At 41.8% G+C, this 19048-nt stretch overlaps 1 protein-coding gene across 1 annotated transcript in view; it reads left to right on the forward strand.

The window, feature by feature from the left end:
- Positions 1-1516, forward strand: part of ELOVL4 (ELOVL fatty acid elongase 4) — a 31018-nt gene extending 29502 nt beyond the window's left edge. The window contains exons 5-6 of the mRNA XM_075708135.1: positions 604-731; positions 1241-1516. Of these exons, the coding sequence (XP_075564250.1) occupies positions 604-731; positions 1241-1516 (404 nt within the window). The remainder of the gene's footprint in view (positions 1-603; positions 732-1240) is intronic.
- The last annotated feature ends 17532 nt before the right edge of the window (positions 1517-19048 follow it).

A 19048-nucleotide genomic window follows, 5' to 3' on the forward strand; every position in this document is an offset into this window, starting at 1 on the left:
CTGGAAAAAGTTATACTATACACTTATCTATTTAAGAATGCTGGATATTTTACTTCATAAATAAGGAAGCTAAAGATGAGCCATTTAGACAAACTCATGTGGCAATGCCCTTAAATGTCTTACAACCACAAGTGAAGTTTTGCTTTGTATGTTTTTTTTGGCCTCTTTAATCAGACTTCCACATGAGTTTCTTGCAAGTGAACCTTGTGTATTTAAATATAGTTCAAAAGATTTAAATTCCGAACCTTTAAATTCCTTTACATTGTCAAATACCACTTTTAATAATTCTTTTTGCAAAACAATTGCACTTAACTACAATAACTAATGTGGAATCCACATGATTTATGTCTGTTCAACAAAAGTCTTATGAAAAGCCTTTCCATAAGTAGTTCCATGAAAAATGAGACATACTACTTGCATGAACTGCTATTTTTGTCAGCACATGTCGGCAGTCAGATCTATACTATACTATTGAATATTTCAAAGATGGAAGCCTGACATGTCCTGTGCTTTATAATTTGTACTATCACATGAAAAATACTAGAAAAGACTTCTTTCTTTTTTCAAAATTACATGACGATCTTCCCTTCTGTTCCTGAACAGCTTTTTTTGGAGCTCAGATGAATGCGTTTATTCATGTCATTATGTACATGTATTATGGATTAGCTGCGTGTGGCCCTAAATTTCAGAAATACCTGTGGTGGAAACGATACTTGACCATATTGCAATTGGTAAGTAAAAAATCTCCCTTTATCTCAGAAGGTATTGCCTCTGAGTGGATTTGCATTTGCAGAGCTTTGGAACAGATGCTGCTCCTTCCAAAAGTTCTTAGCTGTCTGATACTCATAGCTCAAGTTAGAATACTTCCTGGAGACGGAAGTATTTATTTCATTTCTCAAAAAATACACAGCATAGATAAGAGTTGTGTGAGTAAAGTCTAATACTACTTTCCTGTTGTTTCAACTGAATTGCAAAAACCTGTTCAAAAGGTAGAGAAAATCCAGATCTCTTAATGTCTTCTTATTTTCCTATTTCTGAAAACTGGTGCCAGGTACTGCAATAAATTTTATGTCCCAGGTCAAGCATATGTGCGTGTGCGTGGTGTGACAGCCAAATACAGCTTCCCTACTGCCTCCCAATTTAGCAGTTTTCATAACTTAATGCATTGATTATACACTGGTGCAGTCAGACCTACAGAATATATCCAAACCTTTTTGATTCTGTATTTTCTGTCTTTCAGGTGCAGTTCCATGTGACTATTGGCCACACAGCCTTGTCTATTTATATTGATTGTCCTTTCCCTAAATGGATGCACTGGGGTGTAATTTTCTATGCTGTCACCTTCATTTTCCTCTTTGGTAACTTCTACTATCGGACATATAAGCTGCCCAAGGAACCTGTAAAGAATGGCAAAATAGCAAATGGTGCTGTTGCAAATGGAGTAAGCAAACCAGAAAATAATGCAGTGGTGGAAAACGGAAACAAGCAGAAAAAGGGAAAAGCAAAAGGAGAGTAACTTGATCCAGGCCTTAACCATTGTTGGCAGTGAGGAACCTCCAGTTTGGTTTATAAAAGGAAGAAAAAACCACTATCTGTACCAATTAACCTTAGGTTACTGAAGAGCTAGAACACAGATATTTTCATTATTTATGAAGATTGTTTTAACAACAACACTAAAGTTGAATTTCTGTTGTAATTATGTAATTACCATGCATATGGTCTCTGTGTAAACTTGTAGACTGCTGGTGTTGGTGAATGTAAGGAAGAATTGCAGCTGATTCCATGTTTAGCAGTCCAAAAGTTAATAATACCATTGATACAGGCAGTTTTGTTGGCACCCACATTTCTTTGGGGGAGGGAGGGGAAGGAAGTAGCGTTTGGATACTTGTGTTTTCTTTCTAGAAAATTATTAAATTTCAAATTATGACATATTATCTAATCAGAATGCGCAACTTTTCTTGTCCTCCTTGGAGAGTATCTTCAGACACATTATGTTTATGTGCTGTCAGAACAGTGTTTGACTTTTCAGACATTACTTGATTTAACTGAGCATCTGTTACAGTTTTTTTTTTTCTTGTGTGGAAATATACCTACCTCTTCATCTGCTGAAAAGAATATTGAGCATTAAATAACTGGTTTCTGAAATATGGAGTCCTCTAATATAAATATCTGTTAACACTAATTCAGGAGAAAATATGATTTCCTGTGGGAATGAAAGGGATTGGGGGGGCGGTATTTTTTGGTTAAGTCATCAATAACCTTTTTCAATGTAAACTTAAATTTTGGAGTGGTACTTTTAGTATGGCTAAGTGAAGAAAACATTTTAAGAATGTGTAAATATGAAACAATACATTGTTTCAAGCAAGCAGTAAAAGTAGGCCTGCTGCTTGTTGTCCGTGACCTGCATTAAAGCTGTGGTGCTGACTGATACCAAAAACGGTAAGATAATATTATGGTAGAGAGAAAACAACAATGTGTAGTTCCATTTAGAAATGCTGTGTGTATGGGTAGTCATGCTAACTACAGGAAAGTCACTTTATTGGGAGAGAGAATTCGGTTTAAAAGTACTAAATACAACAAACATAAAATATTGAAAATGCTGCTACTGCTTGATACCCATCAGTACTCTATTTGTTTAGACACTTGCAGACAAAGTATGGCTAGTAGTCAGGCCACCATTTTAATGTGAATGTCAGAGATGGGCTTCTGAAACTCTATTCTGAAAATATTCTTGTCTCTTCAACCTAATTGACAAAGTGAGTCTGCTGATTTTTTAGTCAAAACTGCTAAAATAAGTAGAAGTCTTTTAGACAGCTTTTCATCCTACGTGATACATTAATGGACTTCTTATTGCTCCTTTTGTGAAGAAAATACGAAGAGAGTTATTCTCCTTCCAAATAATGTGATTACTAAGAGAGATGTTTTGAGCTGCTCAGCATGCAACGAGTATAAGACAGGGGTGGAACTAGAAACCATATCCTGAACTCCCACGTTCTTTGCTCATCACTGCAAGAGCTAAATGCATTCCTCCCAGCTCTGTTCAAAAACATATTCATAGTTAGTGACAAACTTGCATCTGGCAAGGGACACCATTGTTGCAGGAAAAAAGTACATGGAGCTGTAGGTGTAAAGTGTGTGACATGCTTAATAGTTTTTGCATCTTGATTTATCCATTTGTCTGTTTATATTATGTAAACAGGTCACATCTTCCATGTCTCAAGTTTGTCTCTTGTCTCTATACTAAAAACTGTCTAAATCCAAAAAGCTAGTCCTAGGAAAAAAATGGTTGGATATAGCCTGTTGTATTCAGAAATAGTTCCTGATGCTGGAATTGATTCAGCTGGAAGGTAGTTCATCCGTAATCACCACCACCGTGGATTTCATGGCAGAATATAGGATTGTGAAAGAGTATCTCTGCTGAACTGTAATGCATGTGACCATTAAGTTTCCTGTCTGCTGTGTCTTGTGATTCTTCCAGCCTTTCTACTGATGCTTTTTGCATTTGCGTAACTCTATGTATTTATGTAGTGTGGCATGGGGAAGAGGGATGGTGGTCTACCCTTCCTTCTTGGACAAATGCCACTACCCTTAACCAAGCCAAAATGCTGGCTGACTGGGTAACTTTGGGATGGCTAAAGGAGCAAATAACTACAAAGCAAGCTAGCAGATTTACAGCACACCTGCTACTCCAAGGTAATGGCTGGTGTGAATACGCTTACCCTGCTGTAAATTCAAGGTCACTTATCCCACTTTGATTAAAGTGTAGCTTCTTTGTATTTGCCACGGAATGTGGGCAGCTAACTTGTAAATCTGTATCTTCCTTGTATTGTGTTAAATTGGTTGTTTGCTCTGTCTTTCTTTTGGTAAGCCAGATCAGATAAACTGATAATCTTAATGTGATCTAGCTCTGAAAGAGCATACTGAGAAGTATTCCAGTACAGATTCAATTATGTCTTTGCTACGCTTTGTAAAGTAAGAATTACGTCTTGCATGTTGGCAAATATTTAAATAACTGAAAGTTAAATCTCTCCCCTCATCATGCATGGAAGCTGCTTAAAGTTGATAACAGCTTGAACCTTACTGGCAGAACTTGAGTAGAATCCTACCCTCAAACTCTGGAGCACTTGGTAACTTCTAAGAAAAAATGAAATAACGTATTGTGAGAATGCATGCATACATACACATCATGTTGTCTGGCCCTGTGGGTAAAACCAGTTTGAGAGATTGGCATTTCATGGAAAAAAAATCAGTTATTAAATTGCTGGAACACTGCTCTTTGGAGTCCATCTTCTGCAATATGGTTTTCCTAGGCCTATTTATGATATATTTGATTGTTCATGTGACTTAAGTCCCATTATGATCTTGAATATAATGGCCTTATTAAATGTGCATTTTTGTAGGCGTGATCTTGAGTGCAATACTTCTGCTTCTGACTATGCAGCCAGACTCACAGAATACAGGGCTGAACTTGTACAGCTCTTTGTTTTCCAAATTTGAGGCAATGATGCACATGTGAGATACTGCCAGATTCATTGAAGTCATCATTGAGTCCAAGGCACCTCAGAATTTTGCCATGAAAGTAATAGAATATATGTATAAATGTGTGTGTGTGCTATACACAGAACTGAAATTTAAATTATAAAATCTACTTTGCATGGTATTTTTTTTTTTCCTAAATGCTTCCAATTCATTTAAAAGTGAAATTCAAACCATTTGGAACTTTTCTTTTTTGCCAATGAAAGATACTTTTTTGCTAACAGTTCTGAAGCTCTTGGACCAGAGTCTGATAATTATTTGATGCCATATAAGTGGTACTATTTCATTAGCCTCATCTCTAGCAGTGACAGTTACTGGATTCTTTTAGCACTTTGTCAGTGTAAAATAAATACAAATGGTGCATATATGTATGTGTACACATACATTTTGTGTGTGTGTGTGTGTGTGTATATATATAGGGGTTCTTAGCAGGTTCTTTCAATATGTGAAGTAAATTATATTTCTTTAATGTGAAGTTGGCAGGAGCTGATAGCACAATTCCTACAGCTCAAGCAGTAAAATGAAACAGTTTTCATTGATCCATAGATCCAGTATCAGTCTTGCAGACATAAATAGCATTTGTCAGTCATTTTAGACATAGGTTGGCAGACAAGCCAGAGCCATTTCTCCCAGTGTAATAAATACTTTGAGGCATCGGTTGTAGATTCTGAGGGGAGGGACCTCAGCTTGGAGGAGCTGAGGAATTACGCTGTTTTATAGTGGGGATCATTTTAGGAAATACGAGTAATTTGCTCCAGGTAAGTCTTTGAAGTCACTGCAATCAAATTCTCTGTTTAACAGAACACTTTATTAATAAATAAATGTTTCTCTGTAGGTTCAAAAGCATGACCTATTTGATTATATGACCTTTAACTACTTCCAGCTCCAGATCAGGAGAAAAAGATGAAGGCAAAATAAAAACGCTGCACATTTTTTTTTCAGGTTAACCTTAGGGCACGTTTCTTCAGAGTAAGCGCTTGACCTCCATGTGCTGGGGAGGCAGGTAAGAAAGGAGTAAATAGCTATTGTGCTGAAAGGCCTCACTCCTAAAATAGCTTATAAGCACACTTGCTATCTCTTAAAAAACTTGAGTAAAATTGTTCATGGTGCATAAAGTTAAACCTTGTATGAGGTTAGTGTGGGATGAGAATCATAATGTTTAAACAGATATTTAAAATTAGATCCATTCAGTTAAAATTGGAGAGATGGAGAGCCTATTTAGTATCTGTATAGTGTATTCATCCTGGTTAGAAGCACAGACTAAGCCCATTTGGCACCTAGAGCAAGTCACCCATATGACATCTCATTGTGTTGCGGTCTGAGGAGTTGGCCCCTTTGGTAACGTAAGCAGTCGGAGCTCCATGGAAATCGGTGGGGTGGTTCCCGTTTACCTCAGCAGAGTACGTTTAACCTTAAAGAAGAGAGAAAATACTCGCTTTTCACCAGTATCCCAGGAGGATGAGGGAAATGTACGGTTCAGGATGCTGCTTTTGCATAAGGTGTTCATGCTTTTGTAAACAATAAAAATAAAAACTACTTTTTTCATGCTGTTTGAGTTTGGTTTTATGCATTCCATAGAATGTTCTTCTGTGTCCTGTCTTGCTTCAAGATGCTTGCTAGTTTTACGGTGTTGCACAGGTTATGTCAATATAATCTGTTATGTAGCCCAGGAGTTTGAGAGAAACACTTTTGTTGCACATCCTTCCATTTTAAGGTTATGGGGACTTTCTGATTCTGAATATTGTCCCAAAGTGGTAGTCTAGTGGCTTTGAAGTCACCCCTAGGGAACTGACTGAAAACAGGATTTAAACAAAAGAACAAGTCCCCTGGAATATATTCTGGCCATGGAACGCATGTATGGGCATCACATTTGACCCAAACGTCATCTCAAGGCTGGGATAAACTGAAAGTGTCGGATGGAGTTGGCCTTTGCTACTACCCCAGTACGGCTTGTGCCTTGGATATGCAGGAGAGGGAGGGAAGGATCAGCAAAGTGAAAAATATATGTAATGCCTGAATGTAATGGTTCTAGCTAAGAAACCTTCTCAATCAATCTTCTATTTTGAGAAGGTGGTAGTAAAAGAATCTGCATGCTGTACTCAAGGCTCCAGATTGTTTGGTCTTGGAAGTATTAGCAATTAGGAATATAATTAACCAAGAGGTTTAGCTTTTGCTGGATACCGCATTGTGTTAATATGATGTCTCTCACCCTGGAGAATCTTGGCAGTAGGTGTAATTCACGATCATGTGTTGCTGTGTACGTTCAGTTCCTTCATAGCTAGTCCACCAAGTATGATTTCTGCAATCAACATATTGAGTTGTGGCCATGTTGCACTCCTAGGACCTGAGAGCAAATAGCTACTCCGGATGTCAGGTAGCAGAGAATCTAGTCTGCCATCTTAGCAAAACATGGTGTGGTCAATTATATTTTGCATGATTTGCAGCTGTTGCTTCAATTCATTGCTTACATCCTCCCTGAAATCAGAAAATACATGAAGTGTTCAGAGCAGGATTTGTTCCTTACATGATTAACACATGCTGATGGTAGGCACTCTGTCCAGGCATCTTTTCCATAATACTTAATTCCCCACCAGTAATTAAAAATAAGCACCCATGATCAAGTTAGATTCATCAGATGATTGTATAGAAAAGGCCGGATCCTTTGTTTTTCACGTTTGGTGTTCCTTATTGTGTCACTTGCTTCTTAACATCCAGAAAATTGGGATTGGGGGAAAGGTTTTATTACCGGTTCGCTGGCTGAGCTCAAAGCACTGGAGTTACCACAAGAGACTGGGCGAACACACGCTGTAGTCTTGGATGCAAAAGAAGCATGTACCCAAAGACAGTTTTGAAGGCAGTGCTTTCTTTCTATGGACTAGCGCCTTTCAGTGTCTTTTTATGCTTGAGACTTCTAGGTAGCCTAATGAATGCACACACACTTCTCTATTGATTGCCTGACGCGTCAGTGACATCGCATTTACTTAATTACAAAGATGCTTATTGATGGGGAGGATTATGGCACTTCTGATCATTGCGGTGCCAGTTGTCCGGGGCCAGATTAGTGCACGCTGGTCTGATAGTATTAAAACAGTGCCAGTAGTTTCTGCCAGAGCACCGTACAGACAGTACAGCTTTGAGGGGAAAAAGCTATTTGCATTTTGATTCTATATGTGGGAATTGATACGAGCTCGTATGGCATCACTGCTATATGTCAAATCAATACCAGGCAGATTTTAGTGTGCTAAATGAGAAGAAATCTTTGATTCTTAAAATGATTCGAAGATAAATGTTGTCTGTCCCTATCTTTAGACTGAGAACTCTTATTCTTGCAGTGGTATCGTCTTAATTTGTTTCATGAGAAAACCACCTTTATGCTGGTATCTTTTGGGGTGTGCTTATGAGAGAAAACTAGAGAAATACAAGAAATAACTTGGGCCAAAAGCTAGAGAACATGGAGCAGTTGCTCCTCCAGTCTTTGCTCTTGCCTCTAGATGTTGCAGGAGTTTAATGACTACTCTATAACTGTTACTGCTGTATATTTATTATTTATAGATGCTGTAACAGTATACAAGTAGTGTACTTGTGCATAAGTACATTCTGAAGTACATAAAAATTGTGTTGTCTTAAATTACAATAGAGTGAGCTATTTATCTAACCACAAATGCTTGTAGTGGAAGTAATGACAAACGTCATAGTCCTGCATTGGCAGGACTCACAAATAATTAATATTTACTCTGTATTTTCTGTTTAATAATCTTTTTCAGAGCTGAGGAGCTTCTTGCAATAACACAAAGCTCTGTGAAGGTGAAAATTGCTATATAACTTTAAAAACATATTTTGCAGAGCTCCTATTATTGCTTTGTTTCTTTTTGTAAATGTGTCTTCAGGTCAGATGCTTGCTTACTAAATTATTCCAGAGTGGGATGTGCTTCATAGAAAGATCTTGTAGGAGTTGCAAGTGAGTAAAATGTTAAAATGGACTCCGGGGTGTTGTACAGTCAAGGGTTTCAAGTCTCTGGCATCACTTGGTACACCGGCTTCTCCTCAAATGCTGCTCTTGGGCACAGGGAACAGCAATCTGGGTCTATCCAGCCCGTTACCAATTTTCTTTACTGGACAGCAGATTCTCCCCTGGGATTTGGTGTCTGACCTGCTTTCCACACATTTGGCAGGAGGGGCAGAAGTCCTTGGGCCAAAGAGGAAATTGTTTTTGCAGTTCTGCCTACTCTCAAATCACCAAACTTGGCAGGGGGTGTTTGAACACTCCACTGACAGCTTGAGGTACAGAGTTTGAAGAAAATGTGGCTCTGGATTCAGTATTTGTAGAGAGCCTAGCATGCTTTTCAGTTCCTAGTTGCTTGACATAAACCAAATGTGCTGGAAATGCTCCAGTTAAATGGGAAAAAAACCCCCAAAAAAACGAAACCATCAACAAAAAAACCCCAACCAACCTTTTAGGATTTCTTCAGAAAGTGAGGCTTCATGTAGTAGCCAGTTTTTTACTGAAAACTGTCCCTTTTTTCCCCTTCGCTATCTTTAACGCTATGCATGCCTTTCTGCTCTTCCGCTCCTTGGACAAGGATTGCTACGTGTGTTCAGGAAATACTTTACTGCTGGGTTTTGTCACGGGGGCATTTGAAGTGACTTTTCTTACAGTCCGAAATACCTAACAGCAGCCACACAGTCTGAGTGGGTTGACTAGTAACAATACTTTGTGTATAATGGTCTCAGAGCATCACTACAAAACTGGGTATTCTGGGTACAATAAACTAGAAAAAGGAGCAGCTTTTATTAAATTTTTGTCTTCCTGCTTAACAAATAGGGGGCTACAAGGACAAAGTCCAGGTTTGTATTCTGTGATACGAAGGCGTATTGTACACTCATAACCAGAGCTTACGGCTTCAAGACAAGAGAGTTTACTGCACTATAAAATCACTTTGTTAGAGATTTTATACTGAGCTATCCTATCCTGTGATCAGAGTTTAATAAAAAATGGATTTTTATATAAATCTGACTTTTGGGTTTTATTTCAAAGTCAGGTAACTTGTACAAATATTTTCTTGCACAAGAAAAAATTCTCATCCTGACTTTTTGATGCTTTTTGGTGTTCTCTAGGTGAAGTTTCACTTATTTCAGTGAAAATTTTCACTAGCTAAGGACACTCCAAAAAGCTAGCAGAATTTATAAGAGCTCACCATCTAGACCTCACATTGCACACTATTCAGAGAATAATAGAAACTAAGTACCAAAAAAAAATTTTTTTTCTATTTAGATTTTTTTTTTTTTTTAAGACTTTACAATGAAGGTATAATTACTTTAGTAAAACACTGGGAGAAGTAGCAATATATGTTGAACGTACACAGTGTTGGCTGTGGCAGATTCCTTACTGAGAAAAAAACTGCTTTGTGCTGCAGACAAGTGCATGGGAAGATTCCCCCCTCACACCCCCTTGCTTTCTGATGCTTTATTAAATATGCTTTTGATAAGGGCACAGGTATGAGATTGCATGTGCAACACTTGTAGCTCAGACTCTCTGGAATTCCTCTGGTTGCACCAGCACTACGGAACACACCTGTAGTACCGTAATGATAAGCAGTTGGCATAAGTTGTCTGTCTCAGGTCTATAAATCCCTCGGATCTAGAAGGTCTCGTCAAAAGCCTGTTGAAAGCTATAGAAGTACCGATTTAGTGTAATCCTTGCGCTGTTAGGAACCGAACCATTAGGACGACAATTTGAATTCTAAATGATGTGAGCCTGTATTATTTTGTTTGTTTGTTTTTTATACTTAGACCCGCATGTTACCTTGCAAAAATATGGTTCAGCTCATTTTTTAGCACCTGTTTGAGGCAATTTCTTATCCTTTCAAAACCTTGAGTCTTTGACTTTTTGAGCGTCTGGTCCTTCCACCAGCTACCAGGGAGCAGCACTGGGCTCTCAGTGGTTCATTGCAGGTATTAGAAGATGGCTGCTCAGCAGCTCTGGTAGGTGATGCGTTAAATAAAAGGAATAGATTTACTTGTCTGTAATGTGTTGTCTTTGGAATTTTAACAACTGATTGGGGCCTATGTAGGTATTTTTATATGACCAAAATATTCTTGGTATTTTCTTCACATGGCGTCTTGATGCATGTTTTTCATGGAGGGTAGGAACATATGCTGGGTTACACACAGATGCACAACGCGTTAGTGGTTTGTCTGCTTTTGAATTGCAAGGATGCTGAAAATAACGCGTTGTCTTAGCCAGACAAGTGATTTTGGGCTCTGTTCTCAATTTAAATTTTGGTGTAGCAATTTTGGCAGCATAACATCTTGAGGCAATGTGGTGGTTCTTTTGTTTGTTAGAACAGGCACGGAACGCTGTACAGTACCTTGTTCACTGAGCAAAACTCTTTGTAAGCATAATGCTAGACACAAAGATTAGCTATCAACATTGTTATGATCTGGTGAGCAGTGTATTCTGGATCTGAATTATAAATTAAAAAAAAAAAAAAAATCCATAATCTGCCAAAAAGTAGATATAGTCAACAGCTTTCTTCCAGCACTGTGGCTAGACCAGGGTATAGAGATATGTGCCACTATTAGCTGCAAAAGTTATGTTTAGGAATGAGGAATTCAGAAAAAATACAGCTTTTTTGGTGTCCTAAATCCTTGATTTAAATAAATAAAGTCATTACCTTCAACACAACTTTGTCATCTCTTTCCTCAGCATTGAGGAATAAGGTAAAGAAGAAGAATCCTTCAAGTGGGCTCACTGAGGTTATTACTTACTGTTCTTTTTGTGCCCTCTGCTATTTTAGTAGCAGAAGCAACCAAATTAAGAAATGTCCTCATTATTCCTAGTTAATGCTATTGATTTTAAGAAAATCAGTATCTCAGGTTTTAAAGCCCCAGCTGGAACTTGTTTCTCTTTGTTGCTTAGATAAAACAGCCTTTATGGTAGTGAAGAATGCTTTAGAAAAGAGATTAATGATACACTCAGTCAGAGATGGGGGGTGGGCTAATTGTATTTCTTTATTTCTTTTTTCAGCTGTTATAATGCAGTCTGACCATTCGAGCCAGAATTTCAGTTCTTGAAGCTGGAAATTCTGGAGCAGAAGCAGTGTTTTATTTTAAAAGGAGGAATCCATACATGCCCAGCAGGATTGCCTTGGCATCCGGTGGAAGGTGAAAGAATTAGAAATCATAGGAATATTTGGCCCTGACCCCCTTTTAAAATTACGACATTCTCATCACTGGTCATTCCTATTCCTTGGGACCGGTTTACCTTTGGAGACTTACTGGATTGACTGAACAGCGATTTAAATACATAAATAAATAGAAATAGCAGGTGCTGAATTTCTGCTGTATGCAATTTAGCGGGGAAGGTGAAGATTCCTATAGCTGGAGACTGCATCCACTTGCAAAACATTTTGGATTTAGCGGGTTTTGCACCACCTGCGAGCTGTAAGCAGGTTACACTGCACAGGGACAGATACAGGTGAGTGGTGGTGAAGGCGCAGCCCGCTTGATGATGCATTTCACTACAGTGTTTCCTTAGGAAAACTTGGAGCCTTTCCTAACTGCTGATGTTTTCTAAGAGCTAAATAATGTTCTGGCATCAGTAAGTAGGGCGTTTCTGCAACTCCACCTCCTTGGCTTTAAAAAGTTAACTGATGGGTAATCTTAAAGTGGCTTTTCTAGTGTCCACCTACCACCAAAAGCAAATGTTTTCAGCTGCTCTTTCAGGAGCTTCTCAGCATCAGTAAAAGGCCCCTTTCAGGTGTTTAGCTTTGGGGTTTTTTTTTACCTTAACAGGGGAAGAAAACCAAAAGAGAAGATCTATATTTTACTTGGAATGGCTACCGTGCTGTTTAACTGCAGGAGGTTTGTATGTTTTCTAGTGGCTACAGGCAAGGATGAGAGAGGACTGAACAAGTTTTGAGCAGACACCCTTTCTGCAGTGTAGTGTCATGCCTTAACAATGCCATTGTCCCTCCTGGCAGCACTATAAAGTAGGGAGATTATTAATTCAACAATAAAAAGCGGGGTAGGTAGTTTTTGTTAGTGCTAGCTCTTTGTTAATTTTTTTCCACAAAAAAAAGGAGACATTCACGAAGTGGTTGGAATACTTGGGAAAGAACCAGAAACAAGACTTGCAAGAACTTGGGTAGTGATGACTCTCTCCTTTGATCCCGTTCCTTCCGCAGCCGTGGCAGGCTAACACAAGGCCGCTGCTGCGTCTGCAAGCTCTGTACAGGACTCGTTGCACCGAGAGACTGGAACTGAGGTGCCCCGGCCACTGCTGCCTCCCTGGGCACGGCCACACAGAGAACTGGCAGAGCTTTTGCTCTCCTGCCCGTCCCCGGAACAGCCTGAATCTTCTCGTGTAATGAACATCCCGCAACGCACCATTTGTACCGACACAACTTTTGCAGTTTCTGGTCTGGGATAGAAGACCAAATTAGTTTGCGCAGCATTAAGTAGGAATTTCACTGAATGCTGAAAGCAAACGCCAAATCCTACCATCTTGTTCATTAATAACAAAATCTTTTTCATTTGGGATGTAATTAGCTTGCATCATGAAAGTTTTGTAGATAAGCCTTTTCTAACAAACAGCTGAAAAGCAGTCATATGGAAATATTTGTAATTACCTGAAAAAAAGCTAAAACAATTTTGCTTAAAAAGCTTTTAACACAACTGTAGTGTTGGATATATGCACTCAATGTGTGATATTTCAGACACTGAAATTATGATGTTGCACTTTTCACTTTTGTCAATCCTTCTGTTTCCAAGGTGCACCTATCATCTCTTATGTTGAGTCTCCACAACCTATTTTCTGTATTTTTAATGTTAAAATGAAACTAATCTGCTGTTGCTCTATTTTTCTGCAACTTTTGCAAAGTAAATTGTACAAACCCCCAACATCTTCCTGGTGTTACTAAGGAGCGGCCCCTGATGCGTCGGTTTAGCTGTTTGTATGCAAGCCCTAAAGCCTTTGCCAGCTGCATAAGGACAACTCCTCGTTAGCTTTGACAATCTCTGAGCTGCAAGAGGGAGATTTTTTTATAATGCCACAGAACTGCTTTGTCTTGCGACCCCAAAGCTCATGAAGCACAGTGCTGGTGACCGGCTGGTTTTACTGTGGGTTTTACATGTGTATTTTATCACCCCCAAATGAAGACTAATGATGTGACTGTACCACAGGCAGCGACAAAAAATGCTACGGCTAGAGATCAGCCCAGCGTTTGAAATGCCAGCAGCACCTCAGGGACGAGGCTGGTGGCTCCTCCTGAAAGTCTCACCCCCTCGGTGGGGCCCGACCCCTTCCCCTGGGCCGGAGGGCGGGTGTCCCCACGGGGGTGGCAGTCACCTCCCTGCTCCACCCGTTCTGTTTGTTTCCCAGTTCCCAGCCTAACCCTCCGCTCATGCCCATTGCTTATGGAAAGGATTGACCAATCTCGCTCCTGCCACAGAAGCGCTGGGTAAGGCAAGAAAACCTGCCAAAACGTCACCAAGCAACGAGGAAACAGGAGCGGGTTTGGTCTTGGTGTCACCCAGGCGGCCGCCGCGGAGTGCCGGCTGTGCGAGGCAGGCCTGCCCCTCGCCTGCTGACAGCCCTGCGTTATCTCCCCTGCCATCCTTCCCATTGGCTTTTTTGCTTGGCTCTACAGGTGACTCACTCTATTAAATGGGCGTCATATTTTATTACAAACCTGAGCTGATTAATCATACGCTGTTAGGCAAAAAAATGCAGGGCAGCTGTAGAGGGGGGCGGTGATGCAATGGGGGTGCAAACAGAAAAGTTGTCACTTCTGGAGAGGGAGAAAAAAAGGATTAAGGAGCTGAATCTTACCGGAAGAGCTGCTTTGCCAAGTGGATCAGTCACTGGAGGCGTTGGAAAAGCGTCGCTGAGCACGGTGCCCACCCACCACGCCAGCCCCCTACGGCTCCACTTGCAGGGCTAGAGAGATGCAGAGTTCCTCTTAAACAGTCGTCATTGCCATCTGTGCTAATTTTAAAAAAAGAGGAGGGTATGGAAGCACGACGCTCCTGCAGCCCCCAGCTTTCCTCCACCTCGCAATAAAGCAGGGCGAGGAGGTACCCGCACGTGCCAGCTTTCCATTTGGATCAGCATCGTAACTTTGCAGCCTGACTGTACACCAGCGTTCTAACTTTGCCACCTAATCAGAAAAGGGGAAGGCACCCCTTCCTGGGGAGAGCCAGAGAGTTTCCAGCGGCCCCGTGTCTCGACTCTCACCCATGGGGAGGGAGGACACGGCTCCGTGCCTTTGTGGGAAGCAGTCGTGGGGAAAAGCAAGCGTGAGCGAAGCGAGTAAGGCAGGGCAGGAGGGCGATTTCCCACTGCCGGCCCTGTCTCTCGGGGCGCAGGCTGGGAACGCCTCTCTTTCAAAAGAAGGCTCTGTGAACGCACACACAGAGAAAAAAAAAAAAAAGCAGCCTTTAAAAAAACCATTTGAAAATTTTGGGTCCAAGACAAAGAATTAGTGGTGTGGTTTAAGAAGCTGGGAAAGTCGGTAGAGAAACGCGTGAATCACTGGAGCAGCCTTTTGCAAAGGGCAAGGCGGCAGGTATCATATTGAAATTACCATGGGTGGCAGCTCACGCCCTTTGGAGCGCTGGCTAAGCCAATTTATTTTTTGCTATACGTGTCTGTTGCTTGTGCTTGAAATCATGTGGAAACAAACACTTCTGCTTGCTCTGTGAAACAGACTGGCTCTTCGGTGCTTGAGCTGGCATGTGCCAGGCATGTCCCTGTGTGGTGGGTTGACTCTGGCTGGACACCACATGCCCACCAAAGCCACTCTATCACTCCCCTCCTCAACTGGATGGGGGGGAGAAAATACAACAAAAGGCTCATGCATCAAGATAAGGACACTCAGCAATTACTGTCACAGGCAAAACAGACCCAACTTGAGGAAATTAATTTAATTTATTGCTAGTTAACAATGAGTAGGGTAATGAGAAATAAGAACAAATCTAAAAACACCTTCCCCCCACCTATCCTTTCTTCCTGGGCTCAACTTCACTTCCATTTTTCTCTACCTCCTCCCCCCCAGCAGCACAGGGGATGGGGAATGGGGGTTGTGGTCAGTTCATCACACCTTGTCTCTGCTGCTCCTTCCTCCTCAGGGGAGGACTCCTCACACTCTTCCCCTGCTCCAGAGTGGGGTCCCACCCACAGGAGACAGTCCTCCATGAACTTCTCCAACATGAGTCCTTCCCACGGGCTGCAGTTCTTCATGAACTGCTCCAGTGTGGGTCCCCCATGGGGTCACAAGTCCTGCCAGCAAACCTGCTCCAGTGCAGGCTCCTCTCTGCAGGGTCATAGCCCCTTTGGAAGCCTTGACCAACTCAGGGATGGGGCAGAGGGAGGCTGGGCGTGTGTCATTTAACCCCAGCGGCAACTAAGCCCCACACAGCTGCTCACTCACTCCCCCCTGATGGAATGGGGGAGAGAATCAGAAGAGTAAAAGTGAGAAAACTCGTGAGTTGAGATAAAGACAGTTTAATAAGTAAAGCAAAAGTTGCACACACAAGCAAAGCAAAACAAGGAATTCATTCACTCCTTCCCATGGGCAGGCAGGTGTTCAACCATCTCCAGGAAAGCAGGGCTCCATCATGCATAGCGGTTACTTGAGAAGACAAACGCCATCACTCCGAATGTCCGCCCCCTTCCTTCTTCTTCCACCAACTTTGTATGCTGAGCATGACATCATATGGTATGGGATATCCCTTTGGTCAGCTGGGGTCAGCTGTCCCAGCTGTGTCCCCTCCCAGCTTCTTGTGCACCCCCAGCCTGCTCGCTGGTGGGGTGGGGTGAGAGGCAGAAAAGGCCTGGACTCTGTGTCAGCACTGCTCAGCAGTAACGAAGATATCCCTGTGTTATCAACTCTGTTTCCAGCACAAATCCAAAATATAGCCCCATACTTGCTACTGTGAAGAAAATTAACTCTATCCCAGCCAAACCAGCACAAGGTGTCTCAGCTGTTAGTGGAGAGAGTGGACTATGGAGGATCCGAAGTAGGAGGTTAGAGAGAGGCTTCGGGGCTCAGCTGGCCCATCTTTTACCTATATGTATATAGAGAGAGTCTGGTTTACTGTCAAATCATGACAAATGGCCAGCCAGCTACTTGCTGGAAATAATGGTGATTCCCAGCAAAAGCAAAACTCCACCCATCAGGGTGTTCAGAAATTGAAGTTTCAACAGTGACCAACGTCTGGTATAAGAGTGGCGCATGAGGTTGAGCTTCAGGAGCCACGGCCAAAAGCTCCGCAAGGGAAGACGATGTTAAAAAAGGCGGTGAACAGTGAACATATGACCAGGAGGGGTCCAGAAGCCTTTTAAACCAGCAGAGGTGCTCTATTTTTGTGAAAAATGCAGCAGACCAGTATGGAGCTTGTGCTCCTGGAGAGAAATGAGACACGCAAAGGGCAAAGCCTGACAGCCATCCCTGAAAACCAGCTGGCAGCACTCACAGCAACCCCCTACAAAGGAGATGGAGGAGAAGAGGTAAAGACAGATAAATATTTCTGTTATGCATTTAGAAAGAAGCAGGACGGTATATTCAAGCTAAATGAGAGAAGTCACATTTTTTAGCTGCTACGTTGTGAGGACATTAAAAATCTGTATTAGACATAAAAAGGTTTAAGTCTTGCTACATACTCGGAAGGCCTGGAAGATCTGCCTAGGAGATAATTGGCCCACTCATCCTCATTTTGAATACATCCTGGTGTACCAGGGAAATTCCTAAAGCCTTACAGGGTATTAGTATTAAGCCACTGTTAAAAAGGCATAAAGATGAGCCTGGTAATTATATGACATTTAGTCTGGCATCAACCCAAGGTGAACCAATGAGACTGCTGACAGAGGGGTTGGACTGATAGAACACAGGAACGGAAACTAATGCTGCTCACTGTGATGGAGGAGAAAGGCACGGAGAGTTTTTCTGCACTCTGTGTAGGCAGATACTTGGTTTTCTGTGAATCTTTTGGTTCAGTACCATACAACACTTCAGTGAAAATATTATTGGTAAGTTGTATCAGAAAGGGCAGAAAATGCTGGATGGGCAGAGGAGGAGGGAAAAAGTGAGAAACAGCAGAGGGGACACCAAGGTTGGAGGAGGAGAAGGAAGGGGGCAGGGGAGGAGGTACTCCAGGAGCTGGGGCACGTATCCATCATGCTGTTGAGGACTCATGCTGGAGCAGGTTTATCCTGAAGGACTGCAGCCCATGGAGGACCCCACACTGCAGCAGGGGAGGAAGGAGCAGCAGAGAGGAGCTGTTATGGGCTGACCCCAGCATGGAGTAGTTGCTGGAGGTGACTTAGAGATTAAACTTAGATTCACAATTTTAGGAAAGGCACAGCATTGAAGAAGCTTCCAGGGTGGAGTGCAGCTGGCATGCAAGGAATCCATTCCATTGAAAGTTCCCTAGGCCTGCAACCTTAGATGTCAGCAACAGCAGGGGAACTTGGTGCACTGGCTATAAGAGGAGCTGCCCCGAGGGTGGAGCGGTGTGGAGACACCACCCATATCTGTGATGATATGGGAACTCGAAAGTACCATGGAACCGATAAGCTGCATATTTGTTACCCTGGGCCAACAGTCTGTCATGATTTTGACAAAATGCTGTCCTTTTGGAAAACTTTGCTCATTATAAAATCATTATAATACCAAAACACACCTCCATCCCAGAAGCTACCCACCTCTAAGGTGCGACCACTCCTCACTGAGCCTGTGCTTTGAATTTTTCCTAGCCTATACCTTTAAAACGAAGCAAGAAAGTTTTACCCCAATCATAACAAAGTATGTATGACTAGAGTTGCTCAAGCTCCACCTGAAAGGTAAAAAATAATATAAATTAGCCTAAGAGAGAGGGGATGTTAGGGAAGATACCATCGTGTACCACTCTGACTTCTGGGATCAGTTGACAGGCTGAGCCTCTCTTCCCCCCCCATCGGGACGCTTTGGGGTAAGATTCTAACACTTGGTTATACCAAGTGCCTTCCTGGGAAACTTAGAAACCTCTATAGAGTCGCTTCATGTCTTTTGATGCATCTGTGTTATCCATGCTTGTGTATTTGCATGTGCCTTGCAGTCAGTGAATTTATCGCCGGTAATCCAAAGAACCTGTGTGTCTGTTGCTTTAATAAATTGCTTTGATTTATTGGTCTAGCCATGATAGTTCTCATTGAACGCGACCAGACGCTTTAAGTGTGGCTGTGGTAGTTCATGCAGCACGACTAGACGAAAGGTGCCTGCGTTATTTGTGAATCCGTAATCGTGATAGTTCAGTGCACTGAACATGACCAGACTTAAAACGATAAATTGGGTACCTTCCAAAGCCCTCTTGACGCAACACCCCAGCTCCCATTCCCCATGCTCCTGTGCAATGTAAGGGGGAGGAGACAGAGGAGTTGGGAACAAAGCTGAGCCTGGGAAAAGGGGGAGAAGAAAGGTATCTTTTTAATGTTTGTCACTACCCAAATCTATTTTAATTGGCAACAAATTAA

Source organism: Pelecanus crispus, chromosome 3, assembly GCF_030463565.1.
Source record: "Pelecanus crispus isolate bPelCri1 chromosome 3, bPelCri1.pri, whole genome shotgun sequence".
Classification (NCBI taxonomy): Eukaryota; Metazoa; Chordata; class Aves; order Pelecaniformes; family Pelecanidae; genus Pelecanus; species Pelecanus crispus.